The following is a 19,598-nucleotide window of genomic DNA, read 5'->3' as shown; positions in this document are numbered from 1 at the left end:
CAATGGTTCAGTAGGACCGGAAATCCCGTCTAGTGGTTTGGGAGAGGTGGGGGCTGGGGTTAGAGCAGGCTAATGGGGAGCCTCCTCCCCAGGCACCACTGCGGCTTGAGGCTGCCATTCCTGGCCCAGAAAGGTTTCTAATTACCGCTCAGGAGCCTAATTACCTACGTGTGCTGGGCAATGGGGACTCTGGGCCTCCCCAGGGCCCTAACCCAGGCCTCTGCTCCTCCACCCCCTTAGCACAGGATGTGGTCTTTGCATCTTCATTTGCCTGCATTTACATATAGCCTCTCAGCACTAACCTTCAACGAACCCTTCAAAGTCATGTTCTTGTCCCTCACCCCAAAGGCTCCTGGCCACATTCTAGGTGGGGAGACTGACGGCTGGAGGCCCATGAGCTGTCTAGAACTTTGGCCCCCAGATTTCTGGTCTCCCCACTTCAGAACCACGACCCGCAGAACACGCAGCTCAGAAGGTAAAGCTGTGGGGACCAACACAAAGGACAGACTTGCTACTACTTAAGGGAGATGGGGCCGTTACCAACACACTGCTCTAGCAAGAAGGGCTGCAGAATGAGAGCACAGGAGTTACAGCCTACTGACCCAGCCGGGTTTGGGGCACTGCATTAGTTACTTAATCCTTCAAACACCCCATGGGGCAAGGACTGGTGATCTCTCACAGAGAAGGAACAAGCTGTGCGGGGACTTGAGCTCAGAGTTGTCTGAACCTTGGTTAGGGGACCTTTCTTCCCACCTTTCCTTGTGCAGGACAGATGACATCCTGAAAATGGATAGGTGGGGGGCACCAAGGGAAGGTCTGCCCAGAGCTTGGCTGTTCTGCTCTGGGAAGCAGAAGTTCTTCTGTGCCCACTTCTTGCTTGTCTGCACACCTCGGCCTCTCAGAGAGGCCAAGAGCCTATCGAGGGACACACAGAAAATAGCCAGCAGCCCCAGAGAGGGAAGAAGCTCCAAAGAAAGACCTCTGTCCCTACCATGCTTCTTCTTCAAACGCTTCTTGACTTTCACAGGCCCTTCCCCTCCGGGAGGCCCTCCAGGCTGCCCCAGCCCACGCACAGCCCCAGCTTCAGAGCTCCTACCAGCCCTGCCAGGAAGTGAGAACCACAGGCCTCCCCTCACTGACTCCTGGTTTCCTCCACCCGCCAGCAGAGGCGCTCTCAGGGTTTGTTCTTCATCCTTCCCTCCTGTCTCCCTGCAGCATGGACAGCACAAGCTGCAGATAGACGCGCGAGTCTGCATGAGGACCAGGTGTCAGGCTGGGCTGAGAAGCAGCAGCCAGGGTCCAAGGGGGGCAGATTATGCCCAGGTTTTCACCTGCCCACAAGGCTTACAACCATACCACGATCAGGACAGCCAGGGAGGCACCAAGCAGCCTCTTCTACTTGTTCCTTCGACTCCGGGCCCAGACCACAGAAGGAGGGGTGGAGGGAAGCTGCGGTCGAAGGGTGTGTGCACAGCTAGTGTGTGATGAGAAGCTGCCTTCATCTTAGCACCTTAAAACCAGGAAGAGAAACTGAGCAGGCAGAAAGGGCACGCTGGGCTGCATAGAGCCCTCCAGTCCCTGGGGGCCTGCTGAGGGGAACTCTCAAATAGTCACTGGACAAACCACTTATCCTTTCTGGGCCTCAGTTTCCCCACGGGAAAAATGGGATTTTTTTTTTTTTTTCTAATGGGTCCTGCCAGTCTGCCCTGATTGGTGCTGTCTACACCTAATGGGCCACGTCATGGTAGATAAAAGAGCACCCCCTCAACTGGTGGAGTACTCCTGATCCTGAGGAGCAGGGACTCAGCCACCCAAAGCCAGCCTCTCCCTGCTCACTTCTCCCCTCAGTCATGCAGGGAGCACCAGCTCTTCTTTCACCAGCTTTTTATTTTTAGGTCTGAATTTGACTTTAATCATTACTTAGCGGATTCTATTTCCAGCCCTTGGATGAAGGGACCCAGAGGGGAGGAGGAAGGGAGGTAGTGCTCCCTGCCGGGCGCTGGGGGTGGCCTGCTTGTCCACCCATCCTGTCCCCAACCAAGGGCGGGGGAAACTGAGAAACACCCAAAGGGCTCTCATCTGAGCCAGGCCAGGCCAGCATCTTGGGACGGACCCCACCCTGTGACCTCATCCCATCCCAAGCTGTGGGACAGGAGGGCAGCTGTCATGCCCACTTCCCTTACACTAAGAGCAGGGAGGAGGGAGACACTCCACAGGCCAGAGTATGGCAGCTGGAGTCTGAGGTCGTGTGCCCAAGGGACCTCTGCACTGAATGGGCCACCTGGGGGAGGACCCCTTCCCTAGGTTAGTCCTGGGCCACCCTAGGGTCATCTGGGGCTACAGTCTCTTAGGCCCAGGGTTGCCAAGCAGAGACCGGTGTCCTGCTACTGCCCACAGGGTGGCTGTAGGAGGGCACTCCCAGTTACTCTGGTCTCCATAAAAGCACAACAAGAGGAAGCAGGTGTGTCACAGTGAAACACACTCAGGTTAGACCTGGGGAACACCTGCTGAGAAGGGGAAGGCTAACACATGAGTTTCCTAATGTGTCCAACTCCCTCCTGGGAAGCTCTGGGAGGCTCCAGAATCCCCCTACCCTCAATCTCCCAGCCTGCTTCCCTTCCTTGGCTACTGGGACAGGGTGGGAAGATGAGGCTGGCATGGCTGTTCTCGGGCTGGGGTTCAGGATGCCTAGGTTCCTTGTCTAAGTCTCAGGCTAAGCAGGCCTCTATTTCCTCTGGGAAAATGCCAAACTGGGCTGACCTAGCCAGAGCTGGGAGGCGGGAGGCAGCCAGGCTCTTAAGAGGCCTTGTCGGCCGGGCGCAGTGGCTCACACCTGTAATCCCGGTACTTTGGGAGGCCGAGGTGGGCAGATCGCCTGAGGTCGGGAGTTCGAGACCAGCCTGACACGGAGAAACCCCGTCTCTACTAAAAACACAAAATTAGGCCGGGCGCGGTGGCTCACGCCTGTAATCCCAGCACTTTGGGAGGCCGAGGCGGGCGGATCACAAGGTCAGGAGATCGAGACCACGGTGAAACCCCGTCTCTACTAAAAATACAAAAAATTAGCCGGGCGCGGTTGTGGGCGCCTGTAGTCCCAGCTACTCGGGAGGCTGAGGCAGGAGAATGGCGTGAACCCGGGAGGCGGAGCTTGCAGTGAGCTGAGATCACGCCACTGCACTCCAGCCTGGGCGACAGAGCGAGACTCCATCTCAAAAAAAAAAAACAAAAAAAAAAAAACACAAAATTAGCCAGGCGTGATGGCACATGCCTGTAATCCCAACTTGGAAGGCTGAGGCAGGAGAATCACTTAAACCCGGGAGCCGGAGGTTGTGGTGAGCCAAGATCACGCCATCGCACTCTAGACTGGGCAACAAGAGCAAAACTCCATCTCACCAAAAAAAAGAAAAAAAAAAAGAGAGAGAAGATGCCTTGTCTATTCAGCTCTGATGCTGGGAGACTGGAAGGGGAAAGGGTGGAGTCAGGTCCTGGACCCTCACCAGCAGCCCATCTTCCCAGGGCCAGCCCCATGCTGTAGGCCAGGCAATCACATGGTAATGGGGAGAGGGGAGGGCAGGGAAGGGCACTGGCCATAGTATTCTAGAACCTCAGGGCCAGGGGGTTTCAGAAGGGCTCCCCAGGCAGAGACCACCTCTTTGCCAGGTGAGTGGTCAGCCAACGTTGGCTCGTGGCTCAGGCACCTTCCCCACAGGTTGAGGCAGCCAGCAGTGGACACTCCTTCAACAATGCCAATCCTACTCATAGAGGGAGTGGAGGAAGGCCTGTGCCAGGCACTTTAGAGCCCCTTGGTTAGTTAGTTGACACTGTCCTTACACCTTCCTCTAAAGTAGGTGTCACCATCCTGTTATTTATATAAAGGCAGCTCAGCAGGTCAGTGACCTAAGGTCCCTCCACCCTGGGTCTAAGTAGCATGTCTGAGCCTGGAACCCATATTCAGTTGGGTGCCAAGTTGCCCGTGCCCTCCAACACCCTGGCTGCTTTTGGGACTCACAGTAATGACAACCACAACAGCAACAGAGGGGAAAGATGCACACGCTCCAGTGTATGGGTAATGGCGCTGCAGCAGGCCAGCCTGGAATATTCTGTAGTTTTTTAGAAGCAATATTACTTAGACCATGTAGCACCATGAGAAAATGCCCACAGACGCAGTATTAAATGCAAAAAGGTGTCACGGTACACACACTCCAGTGACAACGGCGATGAAGGAAAAAGACAGGGAAAAGACCAGCAGGGAACTCCAAAATGCTAACACAGTCACTGCCTGCTGAAGAAATAGTGGGTGATTTTTGTTTCGTTTTCTAAATTTCCTGTAGCGCTGTTTTGTTATTTTCTAAATCAAGAAAATGAGTACATTCGGTTTCCCTAGAACGAGCTCAGATTCACTTCCCTGGGACCCGCCTGCTCCCTAAAGCTGGCCCAGGTGTCTGGGACAACTTCTGCCACAGGATGCCTTTCTCATTTGGGACAGTCCCTCAGACATAGGAGAATCTGTCTCTACTTTCTCTTTCCCAGACTCAATCAACATCCTTGGTTCTTTGAAGACGACTTGTCAAGGTTTTAAAATCCTTCAAAAGATGGAGCCCAGAACTGCACCCAGACAGGTCTGCCCCCTTTGGGGGGAGCAGCCACATCACACTGTGGATCATGGGCCTCAACCCCTACCTATATTTGTTTGGAGGAAGCTGCATTCTGTCCTCAAACTTTCCAACCCTTGCCGTGGGCCACTCTGTGTGGCTCAGCCTTTTGGGGTCTGGTCCCCCTGCAGTGGTAAATGGGACTATTTTCTGGTCTTTCCTTGCCCCGACCCAATGCAGAGAGAAGACCAGCCGCTTCTGAGAGGGAGGAGGGCACCAAGCTCACTTCCTCTCAGAATGAACGAAAAGCACATCCCCGCACACGTGCTAGCCAGAAGCCAGACTCCTTTCTTCAAAGGCCCTGGACCCTGGGTCGCACCCTCACAGCTCACAGTTGGTAAAAATTAAAATAAAATAAAAATTAAAAAGGCTGGCTTGGGGTGGGAGGGAGCCAACCATGTCAGGCTCCAGCCCGAAGTCCCTCAGGCTGGAAAGGAAGTTAGGGCTGGTGTGGGGCCATGTGAGGGGAGTCTCACAGGCCCAGGACATCTGGGTCCCCTCCACTGTGCATGTCAGGACAGCCAGAAAAAAACTGAAAAAACAAAAAAACCTAAATTGTGAGCAGGGACCCAGCAGGACAAAACTGCCAGCAGCTCCAAGGGAGCCCAGACACCACTCAACACCCTCCAGGGCACTGCCTGCTCTCCTGGGCCAGAGGATCCTGCCAGGCCCCGACTTCACCCCTGCTGCCCTTGCCCTGTTCCTGCTGTGGCCACAACCAAGAAAGACATTGGAACGGCCAGGGTACTAGGAGCTTGAAATAGGCCCCCTGGGTGTCCCCACTCTGTAGCCTGCTGCCAGTGGAGACAGGGCTTCCACGGTTCCCATCTGACCCCATTTATATTCTGAACTTGGCTGCTCCTGTGCCAGCTGGGCCATAGGTGTGGGGAGCGCTGGGTCAGGACTGACCACCAGGTTGTTTCAACTCAGAGCCGGGGCCAGGAGCCGGCCTTCCTGCCACACCACACAGATGGCCCCACACCACACATTCCCCACATCTCCTGCTAGCTGACCCAGCCACAGCTGGGGCCGGAAGCCCTTTCACTCCCTCCAGCCCTCTGCAGGGAAGCACGTGCTCAACCAACAGCCCCTCCGGGGCCAGGCTGGGGGGCCTGTATACCCAGTGGGTGAAGGTGCCTGCCTGGTTTCCTTCCACCCATAGCCATCCAGCCCTGCAGAGCTGGGGATGAAAGGATAGCCAGCCTAACTCCACTAGGGGCCTGGGGTAGCAACTTCTCCCTTTGAGCCTCGGTTCGAGGGTGTACAAAATGGGCGGGGAAGTGAACTGGTAGTTAAGCTCCAAAAATCTGCTGGCTGGACACACCCCTTCCTGACACCTGGTCTGGACCACAAAAAGCCTAGGAGAATGGGTGCCCCAGGGTGCCAGAAGGTGGGGGCATGGTGCTAACGCTCAGTCACCTCCACCCAGGCGGAAGGCCTGCCCAGTTTCCCTCCCAAAGGTCAGAGGTCCCTTGGCTTACGCCTGGTCTTCTGAGAGGCCAAGGGTGACAGACTCAATCCCAGGACCTGGGCTTCTAACTGCTCACCCGAGGTGGCTGGGCCCTGGGCTTGCTTGCAGCCCGCAGGGTCAGGGTGGGATAATGAGGGAGGGATCAGAACCAAGCAAGTCAGGGCACCTGCAGGGAGGTCCTGGACAGGGAACGGCAGGGGAGTCCAGCACTCTCTCTAGGGACCTGGCCCATACGGATCCTCTTCCTCCAGACTCCAGCCACCTCCTACTCTGAGCTCCACAGAGCGGGGACTCGAGATGACCCGAGAAGACAAGTCCGTGGAGCTTAAGGGCAGTACGTCCCTCGTGCACTCCCTTCCCATTTGGGTTCTGACAGTGGCTCCTGGGAGAATTCGAACCCTTGCAAGGGAGTAAAGGAGAGAGGGGAGAGGGGGGAGAAGGGGGTAATGGGAGTGGACGCGACAGTGGCAGCAACAGAGACCAGACGCGCGACCTCCACCCTCTTCCCTCCAGGGGACACTCCGGGACGGCCGGGCACTCACCTCTCTTGGGGCACTGCGGTCCAGGCCACCCCGCCGCGGGCGGCATCAGCGGCCTGCGGGACGGTCCATGAGGTCAGGGGGGAGGGGAGGGGCACAGGGGTCCCCAGGGGGTACGGTACAAAGAGGTATGAGTGCGAGGCGAGGGGAGGAGGGACCGCCAGGCAGAGGCAGGGGGACGGCCGCAGGGCCCGGGTAGCGGAGGGAAGAAAGGCGGGGGAAGGGGGCGGGAGGGAGTCGGGGGGAGGAAACAATGTAGCCGGCGCGGACCCGGCAGAGTTCCGCTTCCGAGAGCCGCCACTGAGGTTCGATTTTGGAACGTCGCGCTGGCTGCCGGGGGCCGCCCCGGACGCTCGATCCCGGCCGCGAGGCTCCTCGCGCTCCACGCCCCGCGAGCTCCGGCGGCCAGAGACTGGCTGGGGCGGGAGGGACGGCGGGCCGGGGTATGGCCCCGACGGCGGCGCAGGAACCCGCCCCGGCAGGATCCCCCGGGCAAGGCGCGGGTGGGGCAGGAGCGGGAGGGCAGCAGCGGGCTCGGCGGCGGCGGCCAACCTCGGCTCGCCCGGGGCTCCGCTGGGAGGAAGCTCGCAGGCCTGGCGAGAGGAAGCGCGGCCCGGATCCTCCGCCCGCGGCAGCGCGCCTGCGCGAGGGGGCCTGCCCGGCGCGCGGCGGGGCGTGGGCCGGCAGGGCGGCGCCCCCTGCCGGGCGCCGGGGGCACTGCGGGGGGTGTGTCCGCGCCCACGCCCTGCCCCCACTTGCCTGCCTGGCTACGTTGAAGGCTCCAGGGTCTCCCCCACAGCGCACACCAGCCAGCCTGGGAGCAACCTCCCAGCCTTCTCTGGACGCAGCTCTCCCGCTGCCGAAATGCTGGGGGCCGGGCCTGGGCCCCTCTCCTCAGGTCTGTTTGTGGAGAGTGGGCCTGACTCCCGGCAGAAAGCCTTCATTCATTCATTCACCAACATTTCCTGGCGCTGACATCGTGGCGGAGCCTGCTCTGGAGTCTATTGGCAAGATCATTTCACTACCGTCAAGGCGTTCTCGGTCGGGTGGGGGTAGGCTGACAGGCCAACAGACAATCTCAAGGAAATAATTGATCAAAGTGGAGAGGTGGCGGACACGGTTCCCAGGAGGCAGAAGGAAAGCGAGGGCTAACGGGGAGACCTCACAGAGCTGGGACTGGGCAGAGGGAACTGCACGCACAAGGGCGGGGAGTGCGGAGGGAGCTTGGTGGCTTCTGGGATCTAAAAATAGCTCAGGCGGCTGCCGCTTGCAGTGTGGGTGGGGGAGAGTGGTGGGAGATGGGTTCCTGCAAACAACAGGGGCAAAAAAGATCTAAAGAGCCTCATGGGACTTTCTTGGAGTTTATGTTCAGCCTGGAGGCAATAAAGAAGTTGTCAGCAGCTCCGTGACCTTGGGCAAGTTACTCAACCTCTCTGTGCTTAATTTCCCCGTTTGGTAAAATAGGTGATATATAATGGCACCGACTTCTTAAGTTTTTGTGGGGAGGGGAGGAAATTAGTTAATACATTTAAAGTGCTTAGTGTGCAGTAGCTGGCACGTGAGGAGCCCTCCGTTAAGCAAGGGCTGTTATATCATTGTTAACAAGAAGCAGGGAGATGACCTGCTCTGAGCCACAGGAGAGGACAGCGTGCTCAGGCATGACGCAGGTGGGAGAGTGCAGGGTGGCGGGGGAACAGAATGGGGGTACAGTGGTGAGGGCGAGGCTGGGGAACAGAATGGGCATACAGTGATGAGGAGGAGACCAGAGACTCCAGCGTAGGGAGGAGGTGAAGGTGGGGGACTTTCTAGGGACTAGACCCTGAAGCAAGGGTCAGGCTTATGTGGACAGAGGGAAGAGGCACTCTTGGGGTTGGTGGGGAGGAAGTGGGGCATGCTGACAAAGTCTTGTAACACAAAATAAGCATGAAGAGGCCCAAGGGAGCGAGAAGAGGGCAAAGAGCCCTGTGGGAGACAGAGCTGGGAGACAGTATGGCTGCAGTTGTTTTAAAGAGCCTTGGATGCCAGGAGCAGGAGCTGCCCCCAAAACCACAGGTTGGCCCTCTGACCCAGGGCACCCTTAGGCCGGTTTCCCAGCTGAAGCCAGCCCTTTGGGGAGGGATGTCCTTTGAGGAGACAGTCATGAATTTCAGCGATAGGTGTGGTGTGATAGAAAATAGATGAATTTGGGGTTGAAGTCTCCAAATTAAATTTCAACCCGTTCACTTACTAGCTGTGTGACTTAGGGCTGGTTACCTAAGGTCTCTGAGCTGTTTCCTCTTTTGTAAGATCAGACTCAAAATACTCTTCTCTCATGATAGATAGTGCAGATTCAGCAAGATAACGGCCCGGGGTGAGGGAGTGGAAAGGGTGCTCAGCAGAGCTGGTTTCCCTTTCTTTCTTCTGAGGTCAAGATGGAATGATAATATGGGGTGGGATGGGGGGGCCGCCTCTCAGCCTAAAAGAAAGCACTTCAGCAGCTCTGCAAAGGCTTCTGGGAGGAAGAAATTGACATCTCCTCTCCTCTGGCTGAATCAGCTAGCAGAATGGGAAAGGACGGACTAGGGATTTGGGGAAAATACTCTAATCCCTGTTCCAGTTTTGTCACCAACCTTTCTTTATCCCCAAATACACTTGACTTTTTCCCCTGGGTGTGCTGTGGCCCAGCTGTGAACTTTGGAGTCAAATAGACCTGCATTTGAATCCTGGCTCCACCTCTTCTCAGCAGAGTGAAATAAATTTTTTAATCTTCCTGTACTCCAGGCACTGGGGATAAAACCATAAACAAATCGATAAACGGCCCCACTCCCACAGACCTGTCCTCTGGTGGAAGAGCCAATTAACTTCTAACATCATCATTCATTCATTCACTCATTTGTTCTCTCAATGCGTATTGAGCACCTACTAAGTGCTAGGTGTGAAGTGCTAATTAGGGAAAGGGAGTCAGGTCAGTGGGAGCAAGGGAAAGCAAAAAGAGAAATTCGATAAGCTATGAGTGTGCCTTTCTTCATGTCCAGGACATAGCTCTCTTCATGTCCATTGCAGAGAGCTCTCCTGTGCAAGCAATTCACAATCTTCCTGTGCCCAACTATCACCAGTCTCCTGCAGGTTAGCTCACTGCACCCTCGGCGTCGATACTGCACAAAAATCTTCTCAACAGATAGCATAACACTATTCTATAAGATCTCCAACAACCTTTTGTTTCCTGGCAGTCAGCTTCTCTTCTACCTTCTTGCAATGTATTTTCCTTTTTTTTTTTTTTTTTTTTTGAGATGGAGTCTCGCTCTGTCGCCGGGGCTGGAGCGCAGTGGCCGGATCTCAGCTCACTGCAAGCTCCGCCTCCCGGGTTTACGCCATTCTCCTGCCTCAGCCTCCTGTGTAGCTGGGACTACAGGCGCCCGCCACCTCGCCCGGCTAGTTTTTTGTATTTTTTTAGTAGAGACGGGGTTTCACCGTGTTCGCCAGGATGGTCTCGATCTCCTGACCTCGTGATCCGCCCGTCTCGGCCTCCCAAAGTGCTGGGATTACAGGCTTGAGCCACCGCGCCCGGCCGCAATGTATTTTCCTACTTTTTCTAATAAATCTGCCTTTATCTACAACTGTCTTGGCAAGTTTTTTGTTTTGTTTTGTTTTGTTTTGAGACGGAGTCTTGTTCTGTTGCCCAGGCTGGAGTGCAGTGGCATGATCTCGGCTCACCGCAACCTCCCGCTCTAGCATCCAACCATTCTGTCTTAGCCTCCCACATAGCTGGGACTGTAGGTATGTGCCACCATGCTCAGCTAATTTTTTATTTTTAGTAGAGATGGTTTTCACCATGTTGGCCAGGCTGGTCTCAAACTCCTGACCTCAAATAATCTACCCGCCCTGGCCTCCCGAAGTGCTGGGATTACAGGCGGTAGCCACGACGCCTGGCCTCGGTAAATTCTTTTACCTCCGCACCACCAGTCACCCGCTACACTAGGCGTTGTTCTGGATGCTGGAGATGAAGGGGTGAGCAAGACTGGCAAGGTTCCTGTCCAAGAGGATATGGAAATAAAGAGAGCAAGCAGACACATGTGTGAAGGCAATGAGCTATCTTCATCCATGGGTGAGAGACATGGAGACATGGATGAGAGAGGACTAGGGCGGCAGAGCTCAGCCTCCAGACCTCAGGAAGAGGTCTGGGCCGGTGTGGGAGGAGTGGGGGAGGGTATTACAGGTGGAGAGGAAGACAGTGAAAGACCCTCAGGCACAGAAAGCCTCAGTGGCTCAAGGAACAGCCAGAAGGCCAAGGTGATGAGACTGGCAAGCAGGGGGGAGTGGTGTTCCAGGAAAGGACAGATCCTATACGGTGTTGTGGGGCAGAGATTTTTATTACAGGAATTTGGGTTTTATCATATGAGCAATGGGGAGCCATTGAAAGATGTTTATAAGCAGGGTAGTGATGTGATAAAGAGTGAAGGTCAGCCGGGTACTGTGGCTCACGCCTGTGATCCCAGCACTTTGGGAAGCTGAGGCAAAAGGATCACTTGAGGCCAAGAGTTTGAGACCAGCCTGGGCAACACAGCAAGACCCTGTCTCTACAACAACAACAAAAAAATTTCTAATTTCTAATTAGCCAGCCTCTAGGAGGCTGAGGTGGGAGGATCACTTGGGTTGGGGAGGTGGAGGCTACAGTGAGCAACTTCAGCCTGTGCAACAGAGCAAGACCCTGTCTCAAAAAACAAACAAACAAACAAAAAAAACAAGAAAAAGAGTGAAGATCAAAGGTCAAAGCCCTAGTGAGGAGGCTGTTGCATGGCTTGGACCAGGGCTGACAGGTCTAGCCCTGGTGGAAGCAGCGGGATAGAGAAGTGAATGGACAAAGGCAAGTCCCAGGACAGCTCTCCATGAGGGGTTGTTTGTGGGGAGTGAGGCCACAGGAGAAATCAGACATGACTTCTCAGTCCTCAGGTGTGGCTGGAGCACTTGTGGAGATGGTGTGAGATGGGAGAACCTGGGGAGAGTGCCAGGCTTGGGGAACACTCAGGAGTTCGGTTCTGGACAAACTGAGTTTGGGATGCCTGCGAAACGTGGAGTCAAGGCAGTGTTGGGAACTGAGCACTAGCTCTCTGAGGCTAGGCCACTTCTGCCTGGTTATGGGGCCTGCCTCAGGAGAACAGAGAAGAGAGGAGAGGTTGGAGGCCCACTCCTGGATGTGGGGAACCAGACAGAAGCTTCTGGTTGCATTTTGATGATACAAGCGCCAAATGGGCTAGCTCCATGCAAAGTTGGGTTGGCCTCCAGCAGTCCGGAGCTTATGCACATGTATGTGCATTTATACACTTACAGGGTCCCCTGGGAAAGGAAGGGCTGCTCCTCCCTCCACCCAGCCTCCTCCCCTCCCCCAGCCTCTTTGCATGGAGATGACAGTTTAGAGAAGCTGGTGTGAAATAGCTTGAAACTCGGACAGTCTGGGCAGTCCCCCAGGGCAGAAAACAGGAAGCCAAGATTAAAGGCAGATTTCCAGCAAAGTCCCCTTCTACTTCCTGCAGAGCAGGTGCTCAGGCTGAGCTGGCTGCTAGAAGAGGGGCAGGGCAGCTTCCCTTGCTGACAGCACCTCCAGGCCTTCCGCAGTGACCGGCTTTCCAGCTTGGGGAGCTGTCCTTTGGCCTTGTCATCACCATCCCCACCAGGCCCTTAAGGAATGCGCCTGCTCGGGAAAGAGGCTGTGGTGGGAGTCATCACTAGGAAAGACTCTTAATAGTGGCACAGACAGGAAGCAGCACTTGGGGGCACCTGGCAGGCAATGGACCAAGCAGAAAGGGCATGGGCCGTGGGGTCACTGAGGCCTGGCATGAATCCAGGGTGCAGGGTGCAGGGTCTCACTGAGCTGTGGGGATGGGTTGAGAGGTGAAAGCAGGGGAAAAGGGGCCTTCAGGGAAGGTGGCCAGGGAGATCCATCCAGTGCTGGGGGCTGAGAGTCTCTAGGGAGAAACAGGGAGAAACCAAGAGGCCACACTAGCCCCTGTCATCTTGTTGCGAGGGGCCTGTTGGCTGAGTGCCAAGCTCAGGCCCACAGATATCAAAGACTCAGGGAACCAGGGGCCAGAACAGGCTCCCCTGTGACTTCTGCCCCTTCCTGACCCACGGGAGAGCAGGCTCTTGGGGATTCCATCAAGTCAAGCAGCTGAGACTTCCTCATGCAGAGATAAACCTTGGCCTTCCCAATAACCCCCCTTGCCTTCCTTAGGAGGCCTGAGTTCCCATCCTTCCAAAGCTGTCCTTTGGAGGAAACATGTCTGCCTGAATCCAGGCACAGAAAACCTCCCTCCTAAGGCTGGACAAGTTTATTATGAGGATGAGGCATTGGCCCAGGAGACCCAGGTTCTAGGGACACTGCTTTTTTTCTTTTTTTTTTTTTGAGATGAAGTCTCGCTCTGTCACCTAGTCTGGAGTCCATGGCGTGATCTCGGCTCACTGCAACCTCCGCCTCCCAGGTTCAAGCAATTTCCCTGCCTCAGCCTCCTGAGTAGCTGGGATTATAGGCGCCACCACCACCACAGGCTAATTTTTGTATTTTTAGTAGAGATGGGGTTTCACCATATTGGCCAGGCTGGTCTTGAACTCCTGACCTTGTGATCCACCCTCTTCGGCCTCCCAAAGTGCTGGGATTACAGGTGTGAGCTTCTGTATCCGGCCGACACTGCTTCTTACTTTGGGCCAGTCCTTCTCCTCTAGGCCTGTTTCCCTACCTAGGAACTGAAGGGTTTGGATTTGGCGATTCGTAGGTCTGAATCCCTGTGTACAAGTGGAGGGCCTTGAGAGTAAAGTGGGTGAGGGGCTATTGACTGTCTCTAATTTCTGTCCCCCTGGGACCAGAGAACTACCATTTACTGAACATCTGCTATGTGCCAGGTACTTTATTATTATCATTGATAATAGCAGCTAATATTTATTGAGCACTTACTATGCACAACCACTTTTCATGTCAGACCAAGGTCGGCTCTCTCCACTGCACCAGTTTGCTCCAAGGGGATTTCCTGGGAAGTTAGTTTTTGTTTCTGGTCATGATGGTGGTAGAAGTCCTGATCTGGTGGCTTGGTGGCTTGATTGGTGTGGTGGTGATCTAACTGAGAGGCCATTGGGAGCTGGAGGACCCCACCCTTGGGGCCTGAGGCAGCCAGCACTCGGGTTAACTGGCAGACCCCTGATGGCAAAGGTTGTGGGTCCTGGGCTTCCTGATTTGATATCTTCCTGGAGAGGGCAGATCCAGAGCCAAGTCTATGATAAGAGTTGGCCGAGGTGCCTGGGATCCCTGCAGGCTGTCCCAGTGCCTCCCCCATGCACACAATTCCCTCCTCCTTGGTTCCTATCTTCTTGGAATGTTCTGTCTTGTGGGGGCAGAGGTGTTCAACAAGGCGATGAAGTTCCCAGAGGGTTGTGCACGTGCAGTGTGAGTGCGGAGCAGAAACCTCTCCTTGCCTGAGCACTCAGACCCTGCAGGAGGAGAGGTGGTACCTGAGGGCCTGGCAGAGGGGGCAACAGGAGCAGAGGCCCTGGAGCTGGAAGGGATTAAGCTTTGGGCAAAAGGAAAACAGGCCAGGATGGGATGGGGTCAGAGCCTTGGAAGCAGAGGCACAAATGGCCAGAGCCTGTAGGATCCCCTGTGGAACAGGGGAATCTTTGGACTTCATGCTTAGGGCATTGGGGCCCTGCCCCCATGCTATTTGAGGGTTCACCACAGCCTTAGCTGATCAGCTTTACATGTTAAAAATATTGCTTCTGCTTCTGGTTGGAGAATTGACTAGCTGTCTTCGAGAAGCTTTGATGACCTCTTCCCATATCCCAAGGCTGGAAGCCTCCCCTCTGCTATTGTCCCTCACTGGCCCGCTTCTTAGTATTATAGCACTGACTACCCCCTTTGTACTTGTGTCCTGATCTGCTGCTGGAGGCTGAAGCCTGGTACTCAAACGTTTGTTGAATGAATGAGTGATATAAATTTCAATTAATAATAATAATAGGCAATGCTAATGTAGGTGTTACATGTGCTAGCATCATTCTAAGCATTTTACATGTCTTTTTGTTTGTTTGTTTTTGAGACGGAGTCTTGCTCTGTCACCCAGTCTGGAGTGCAGTGGTGTGATCTCATCTCCTGCAACCTCCACTGCCACCCCCCTCCCCCTGCCCTGGGTTCAAGCGATTCTCCCACCTCAGCCTCCCAGCAAGTAGCTGGGACCACAGGCACGTGCGTGCCATCACACCCAGCTAATTTTTGTATTTTTAGTAGAGACAGGGTTTTACCATCTTGGCCAGCCTGGTCTGGATCTCCTGAGCTCAAGTGATCCCCCTGCCTTGGCCTCCCAAAGTGCTGGGATTACAGGTGTGGGCACTGCACCCTGCTGTTTACTTTTTTTTTTTTTGAGACAGGGTCTCGCTATGTTGCCCAGGCTGGTTTTGGAACTTCCAGGCTCAAATGATCCTTCCGCCTCAGCCTCTCAGAGTAGCTGAGACTACAGGGGCCTGCCTAGCTATTCTACATGTCTTCAGTGTCATTAGATCCTCCCAATCTCTTTACAATGTAGGTATTATTATTACCTCTATTTGCAGATAAGAAAACTAAAGAGGGATTTAAGGAGGAAACAGTCACCAGATCCCAGCTGGGAGAAAAAGGACCCCGGATGCCATCACATCATTCTTGCTCAATGTATTACAAAGGCTCCCAAGGTTACAGTCCTGCCTGCACCCCCTTCCCAGCCTTAAGCAAAAGTCACTGAACCTTTGTGAGCCTCAGTTTCCTCATCTCTAAAGTGGGACTGAGAGGACCCATGTCACAGGGGATTTATGCTAAACTGAGATGATGTAAAGTTGCTTGCTTAGCAGGGTTCTTTGACACAAGGCAGACTTTCCCGCCACAGCAGTTAGATGAATATTTTTTCTCTCACTCCTGAAACAGGCTTTGTAGTTCTGGCTCTCCCCTGCTGGGTTCAGTCGGGCTTTCCAAGGGTAGGGCCAGGCCTTTTGTCTGTTCCTAGGCCTACAGTTTCACAATGGCCGATGAATTGAAAACCCTCATTCATCCATTCACTAAATATTGAGGGCATGTTTACTACTTTCCAGGCACTGGAGCAGCTGGAATTGGGCAGGGCCAGAGCTAACTGGTTCCCACCTGGAGTCCTGGGCTCACAGCAGGCTGACACATCTCCCTCTGTGCTGTCAGGGGTCATTTTTGTGCTGGACCCAATAGTCCCCTGGCTCTGCCTTGCTGACTGGAAGCCGCAGTTGGTACTGTTCTGGCTTCCTCCTGGGAACTCTGGGCAAAAGCAAGAAAAGCAGCCCTGGGGTTCTCCGCAGTGCAAAGGTTAGAGACCTGGCCCAGGGTGGGGCAGGTGAGGAGAAGGAGCAGGAGGTTTGCTCTGCGAGGGCTGGGAAGAGAGAGCAACTGGGCACTGGTGAGCCTCAGGCCCAGCTTTTGCAAAACCCATGCAAATGCCCCCGCCCAGGTGTTACACCTGTGAAGAAACCTGTGTGCCAACATTGTCCCTGTCAGAGATCAGGGGAGCTTTTGAAAGACCTCCTTGCCTGATTGGGGGTGGAGTGGAACTGGGCTGGGGGCTGGGGCCAGGGGTAGATCCTCCCTGAGCTGGAGGAGATTTTGGAAGCCGCTGTGAGTCAGGGCGAGGCCTGGAGGGCCCTTCGTCAGGGGACTCCAGAGGACCTGGAGGGAAATGCCCCTTCCTTTTGGCCCGTATGCCCCCCAGAATTTCCTTCTAAAGAGTGTGTGTTTGGGTGAGGTGAGCTCCGTGAGGACAAGGACTGGCTCCCTTTCCTCTGTCTCTCCATGGGAAGGCACAGAGCCTGTAGCCATAAATGTGTGCTGAATGAATACGTGAGTGATCGAATTCTCCCCAGGGGTCTCAGGGCTCCCATTCCAAGGAGAAGCTCTTTGCCTGCATCCCTATTGCCTGTCCCCCAGTCTATCTTCTCGAATCCCTAACTGGAAGCTTTGGGTCTCCAGGAGTGTTCTCTTGACATTGAGGTAGCCCCGGGAGGTCCCAGTCACCTCTCCCTCCAGCCAGGGCTGGTTCCTTCTTTTTTTTTCTTTTTTCTTTTCTTTTCTTTTCTTTTCTTTTCTTTTCTTTTCTTTCTTTTTTTTTTTGAGACAGAGTCTCGCTCTGTCGCCTAGGCTGGAGTGCAGTGGCCGGATCTCAGCTCACTGCAAGCTCTGCCTCCCGGGTTTACGCCATTCTCCTGCCTCAGCCTCCAGAGTAGCTGGGACTACAGGTGCCCGCCACCTTGCCCAGCTAGTTTTTTAAAATATTTTTTAGTAGAGACGGGGTTTAGTAGAGACCGGGTTAGCCAGGATGGTCTTGATCTGACCTCGTGATCCGCCCATCTCGGCCTCCCAAAGTGCTGGGATTACAGGCTTGAGCCACCGCGCCCGGCCTCTTTTTTTTTTTTTTGAGACGGAGTCTCACTCTGTTGATCAGGCTGGCGTGTAGTAGAGCCATCTTGCCTCACTGCAACCTCCATCTCCCAGGTTAAAGTGATTCTCCTGCCTTAGCCTGCTGAGTAGCTGGGACTACGGCTGTGTGCCACTATGCCTGGCTAATTTTTGTATTTTCAGTAGAGATGGGGTTTCACCATGTTGGCCAGGCTGGTCTTGAGAACTCCTGACCTCAAGTGATTCACTCACCTCGGCCTCCCAAAGTGCTGGGATTACACACGTGAGCCACTGACACTCTACTCAAGTGATCCACCTGCTTCGCCCTCCCAAAGTGCTGGGATTACGGTGTGAGCCACTGAACCCAGGGCCGGTCCTTTTTTATTGTTTTTTTTCTGAGTCAGGGTCTTGCTGTGTCACCCGGGCTGGAGTACAGTGGTGCGATATCAGCTCACTGCAACCTCCGTCTCCTGGGCTCAAGCAATCCTCCTACCTCAGCCTCCTGAGTAACTGGGACTACAGGCACGCACCACCATGCCCAGCTAATTTTTGTATTTTTGGTAGAGACAGGGTTTCACCATGTTGGCCAGGATGGTCTCGATCCCTTGACCTCATGATCTGCCTGCATTGGCCTCCCAAAGTATTGGGATTACAGGAGCGAGCCACCGCACCCGGCCTGTGGCCAGTTCTTATCCCCCAAAGATTTCCACCCTCACCCCGCAGCCAGGCTTGGCTTCTGCAGCCTGCAGCCCTCAGCGACTCCAAGTCCACTGCAGCCGGTGGTGTAGCCAGCTCTCAATGCCCGTCTCCACTGAGCGACCAGCCAGCAGTGTGCTTGGCAGCTTACTGAGGAGGCCCACCAGGTGGGCTGCTGGGGGCCAGCCCCTTGCGTGGGGCCTGGCGTGGGTGCTGACACCCACTCCCCACCCCCACTTTGCTGAATGAGTAAGGATTGATGTTGGGGTGACAGGACCAAAGCTTGGGAGGAATCAGGCCAGCTAGAGCCAGGGTGTGTGACTGGGGCCCAGGGAGATGATGTTTGGTGGCAGTGCCCTGTTCCAGCCGCACTGGAGCCCTCACCTTCCCTGGGTGACTGCCGTATCCCCAGCTTGGTTCTCTGTCTTTGTGAGCAGGGCATTTATTTTCTGCTAATGTTAGCTGGAGGTCAGTCTCTGTTGTTTGTGACTTAGAAGCCTGACTGGTGCCCCCAGACCCCACCCCCATCGTGGCGGGTGGGAGGATGAGGTCAGGTCTTGCGTGGGAAGTGCCAGATTCACAGTGATTAGACAAAGGCCATTGTCTTCCCTTGCCCTCCGGGCGATCACTTGCCTCCTACCTCTTTCAGAATGCGGAATCCAGGCCGGGCTTGGTGGGTCACGCCTGTAATCCCAGCACTTTGGGAGGCTGAGGCGGGCGGATCACTTGAGCTCAGGAGTTCAAGACCAGCCTGGCCCACATGGTGAAACCCCATCTCTACTAAAAATACAAAAAATTAGCCAGGTGTGATGGCTCACGCCTGTAGTCCCAGCTACTCAGAGACTGAGGCAGGAGAATCGCTTGAACCCAGGAGGTGGAGGTTGCAGTGAGCAGAGATCGCGCCACTGCACTCCAGCCTGGGTGACAGAGTGACTCCATCTCAAAAAAAAAAAAAAAGAGAAAATCTAGAATCCAGTCTCGTCTCTGGTGGCGCTGGCCTGTTGGTCTACTCGGGTCTGCGGAAGAACAGCCCCACCTCGTGGCCACAGCACAGAGCCCAAGGGGAAGGGATGAGAGAGCCACAGAGAGGCAGACAAGGTCACACCGCCCTGTTGGGCTGGCCCAGAGGCACGCCTGGAGAGCAGGTGCATGTCTGCTCTGGGAAAGATGAGCTGTTTGGCTCCTGGGAGGACCATGTCCCAGACTTACCTAGGGCTGGAGCCACGGCTGACTGTTCCCGATTGGGAGCATCACAGGGCAGGTGCTGGGTGGGTGAGGGCAGGGAGCTGGAAGGTGCCCCATCTGGCTATGGAAGAACTTTTCTAGGTGAGGTGCTGGGGAGCGGGTGAGCCAGATCAGCACATGGCTGATGGGACTCCACAGGACCCCGTACCGTGGGCTGCTCCCTGATTTGAAGGCCACCACCACACTGGTCCCTGGGGATCCTGGATTGGCCTCAGTGTTGCTGACATCCTCAGATTTTCCTGAGCAATAAGAGCAAAGTGAGAACAGGTAGGAAGGCACACTGTTGAATACCTACTGTGTGCTGGGTGTTTGCACATTTGCTCTCATTTGATCATCTCCCTTCAAGGAAAACAGTAGCATCTAGATCTTATCTGTAGGGTAAGGGAGACCCACAGAGGGTGACTTACAGAACCACCCCAGAGCCTGAACTCTTTTTCCTGCCCCATGAGGAGGTCACCAGATGGCAGCTGCAGAGACCCCAGACCCCAGGTCCTAGGTTTGCTCGGCGGTGAAGGGCTGCAAGCTGGGGGAGATGTTTGCCTTCTGCCTGCTAGCCCTCCATCTAGACCTTCAGAAGCTTCTGGTGCAGGGGCCAT

The 19,598-nt window shown here is 55.0% G+C and overlaps 2 protein-coding genes across 4 annotated transcripts in view; both read right to left on the bottom strand.

Annotated features, from left to right (window-relative positions):
• CSK (C-terminal Src kinase) overlaps positions 1–7,286 on the bottom strand; it is a 21,540-nt gene extending 14,254 nt beyond the window's left edge. The window contains exons 1-2 of one of the 3 annotated variants that reach the window (XM_028850298.2): positions 6,933–7,286; positions 6,666–6,718 (exon numbers count right to left, since the gene is read on the bottom strand). The gene's annotated coding sequence lies outside the window, so the exon portion shown is untranslated. 3 annotated transcript variants of the gene reach the window in all.
• LOC144329770 (uncharacterized) overlaps positions 1–19,598 on the bottom strand; it is a 26,517-nt gene extending 6,919 nt beyond the window's left edge. The window contains exons 1-6 of the mRNA XM_077938803.1: positions 19,460–19,598; positions 19,151–19,241; positions 18,967–19,043; positions 17,778–17,907; positions 16,200–16,260; positions 3,204–7,429 (exon numbers count right to left, since the gene is read on the bottom strand). Coding sequence (XP_077794929.1) covers positions 6,662–7,429; positions 16,200–16,260; positions 17,778–17,907; positions 18,967–19,043; positions 19,151–19,241; positions 19,460–19,598 — 1,266 coding nt within the window. The 3' untranslated portion in view covers positions 3,204–6,661. The remainder of the gene's footprint in view (positions 1–3,203; positions 7,430–16,199; positions 16,261–17,777; positions 17,908–18,966; positions 19,044–19,150; positions 19,242–19,459) is intronic.

The sequence above is a fragment of the Macaca mulatta genome, chromosome 7, assembly GCF_049350105.2.
Source record: "Macaca mulatta isolate MMU2019108-1 chromosome 7, T2T-MMU8v2.0, whole genome shotgun sequence".
Taxonomy (NCBI): Eukaryota; Metazoa; Chordata; class Mammalia; order Primates; family Cercopithecidae; genus Macaca; species Macaca mulatta.
This window is presented reverse-complemented; position numbering and strand designations above follow the sequence as displayed.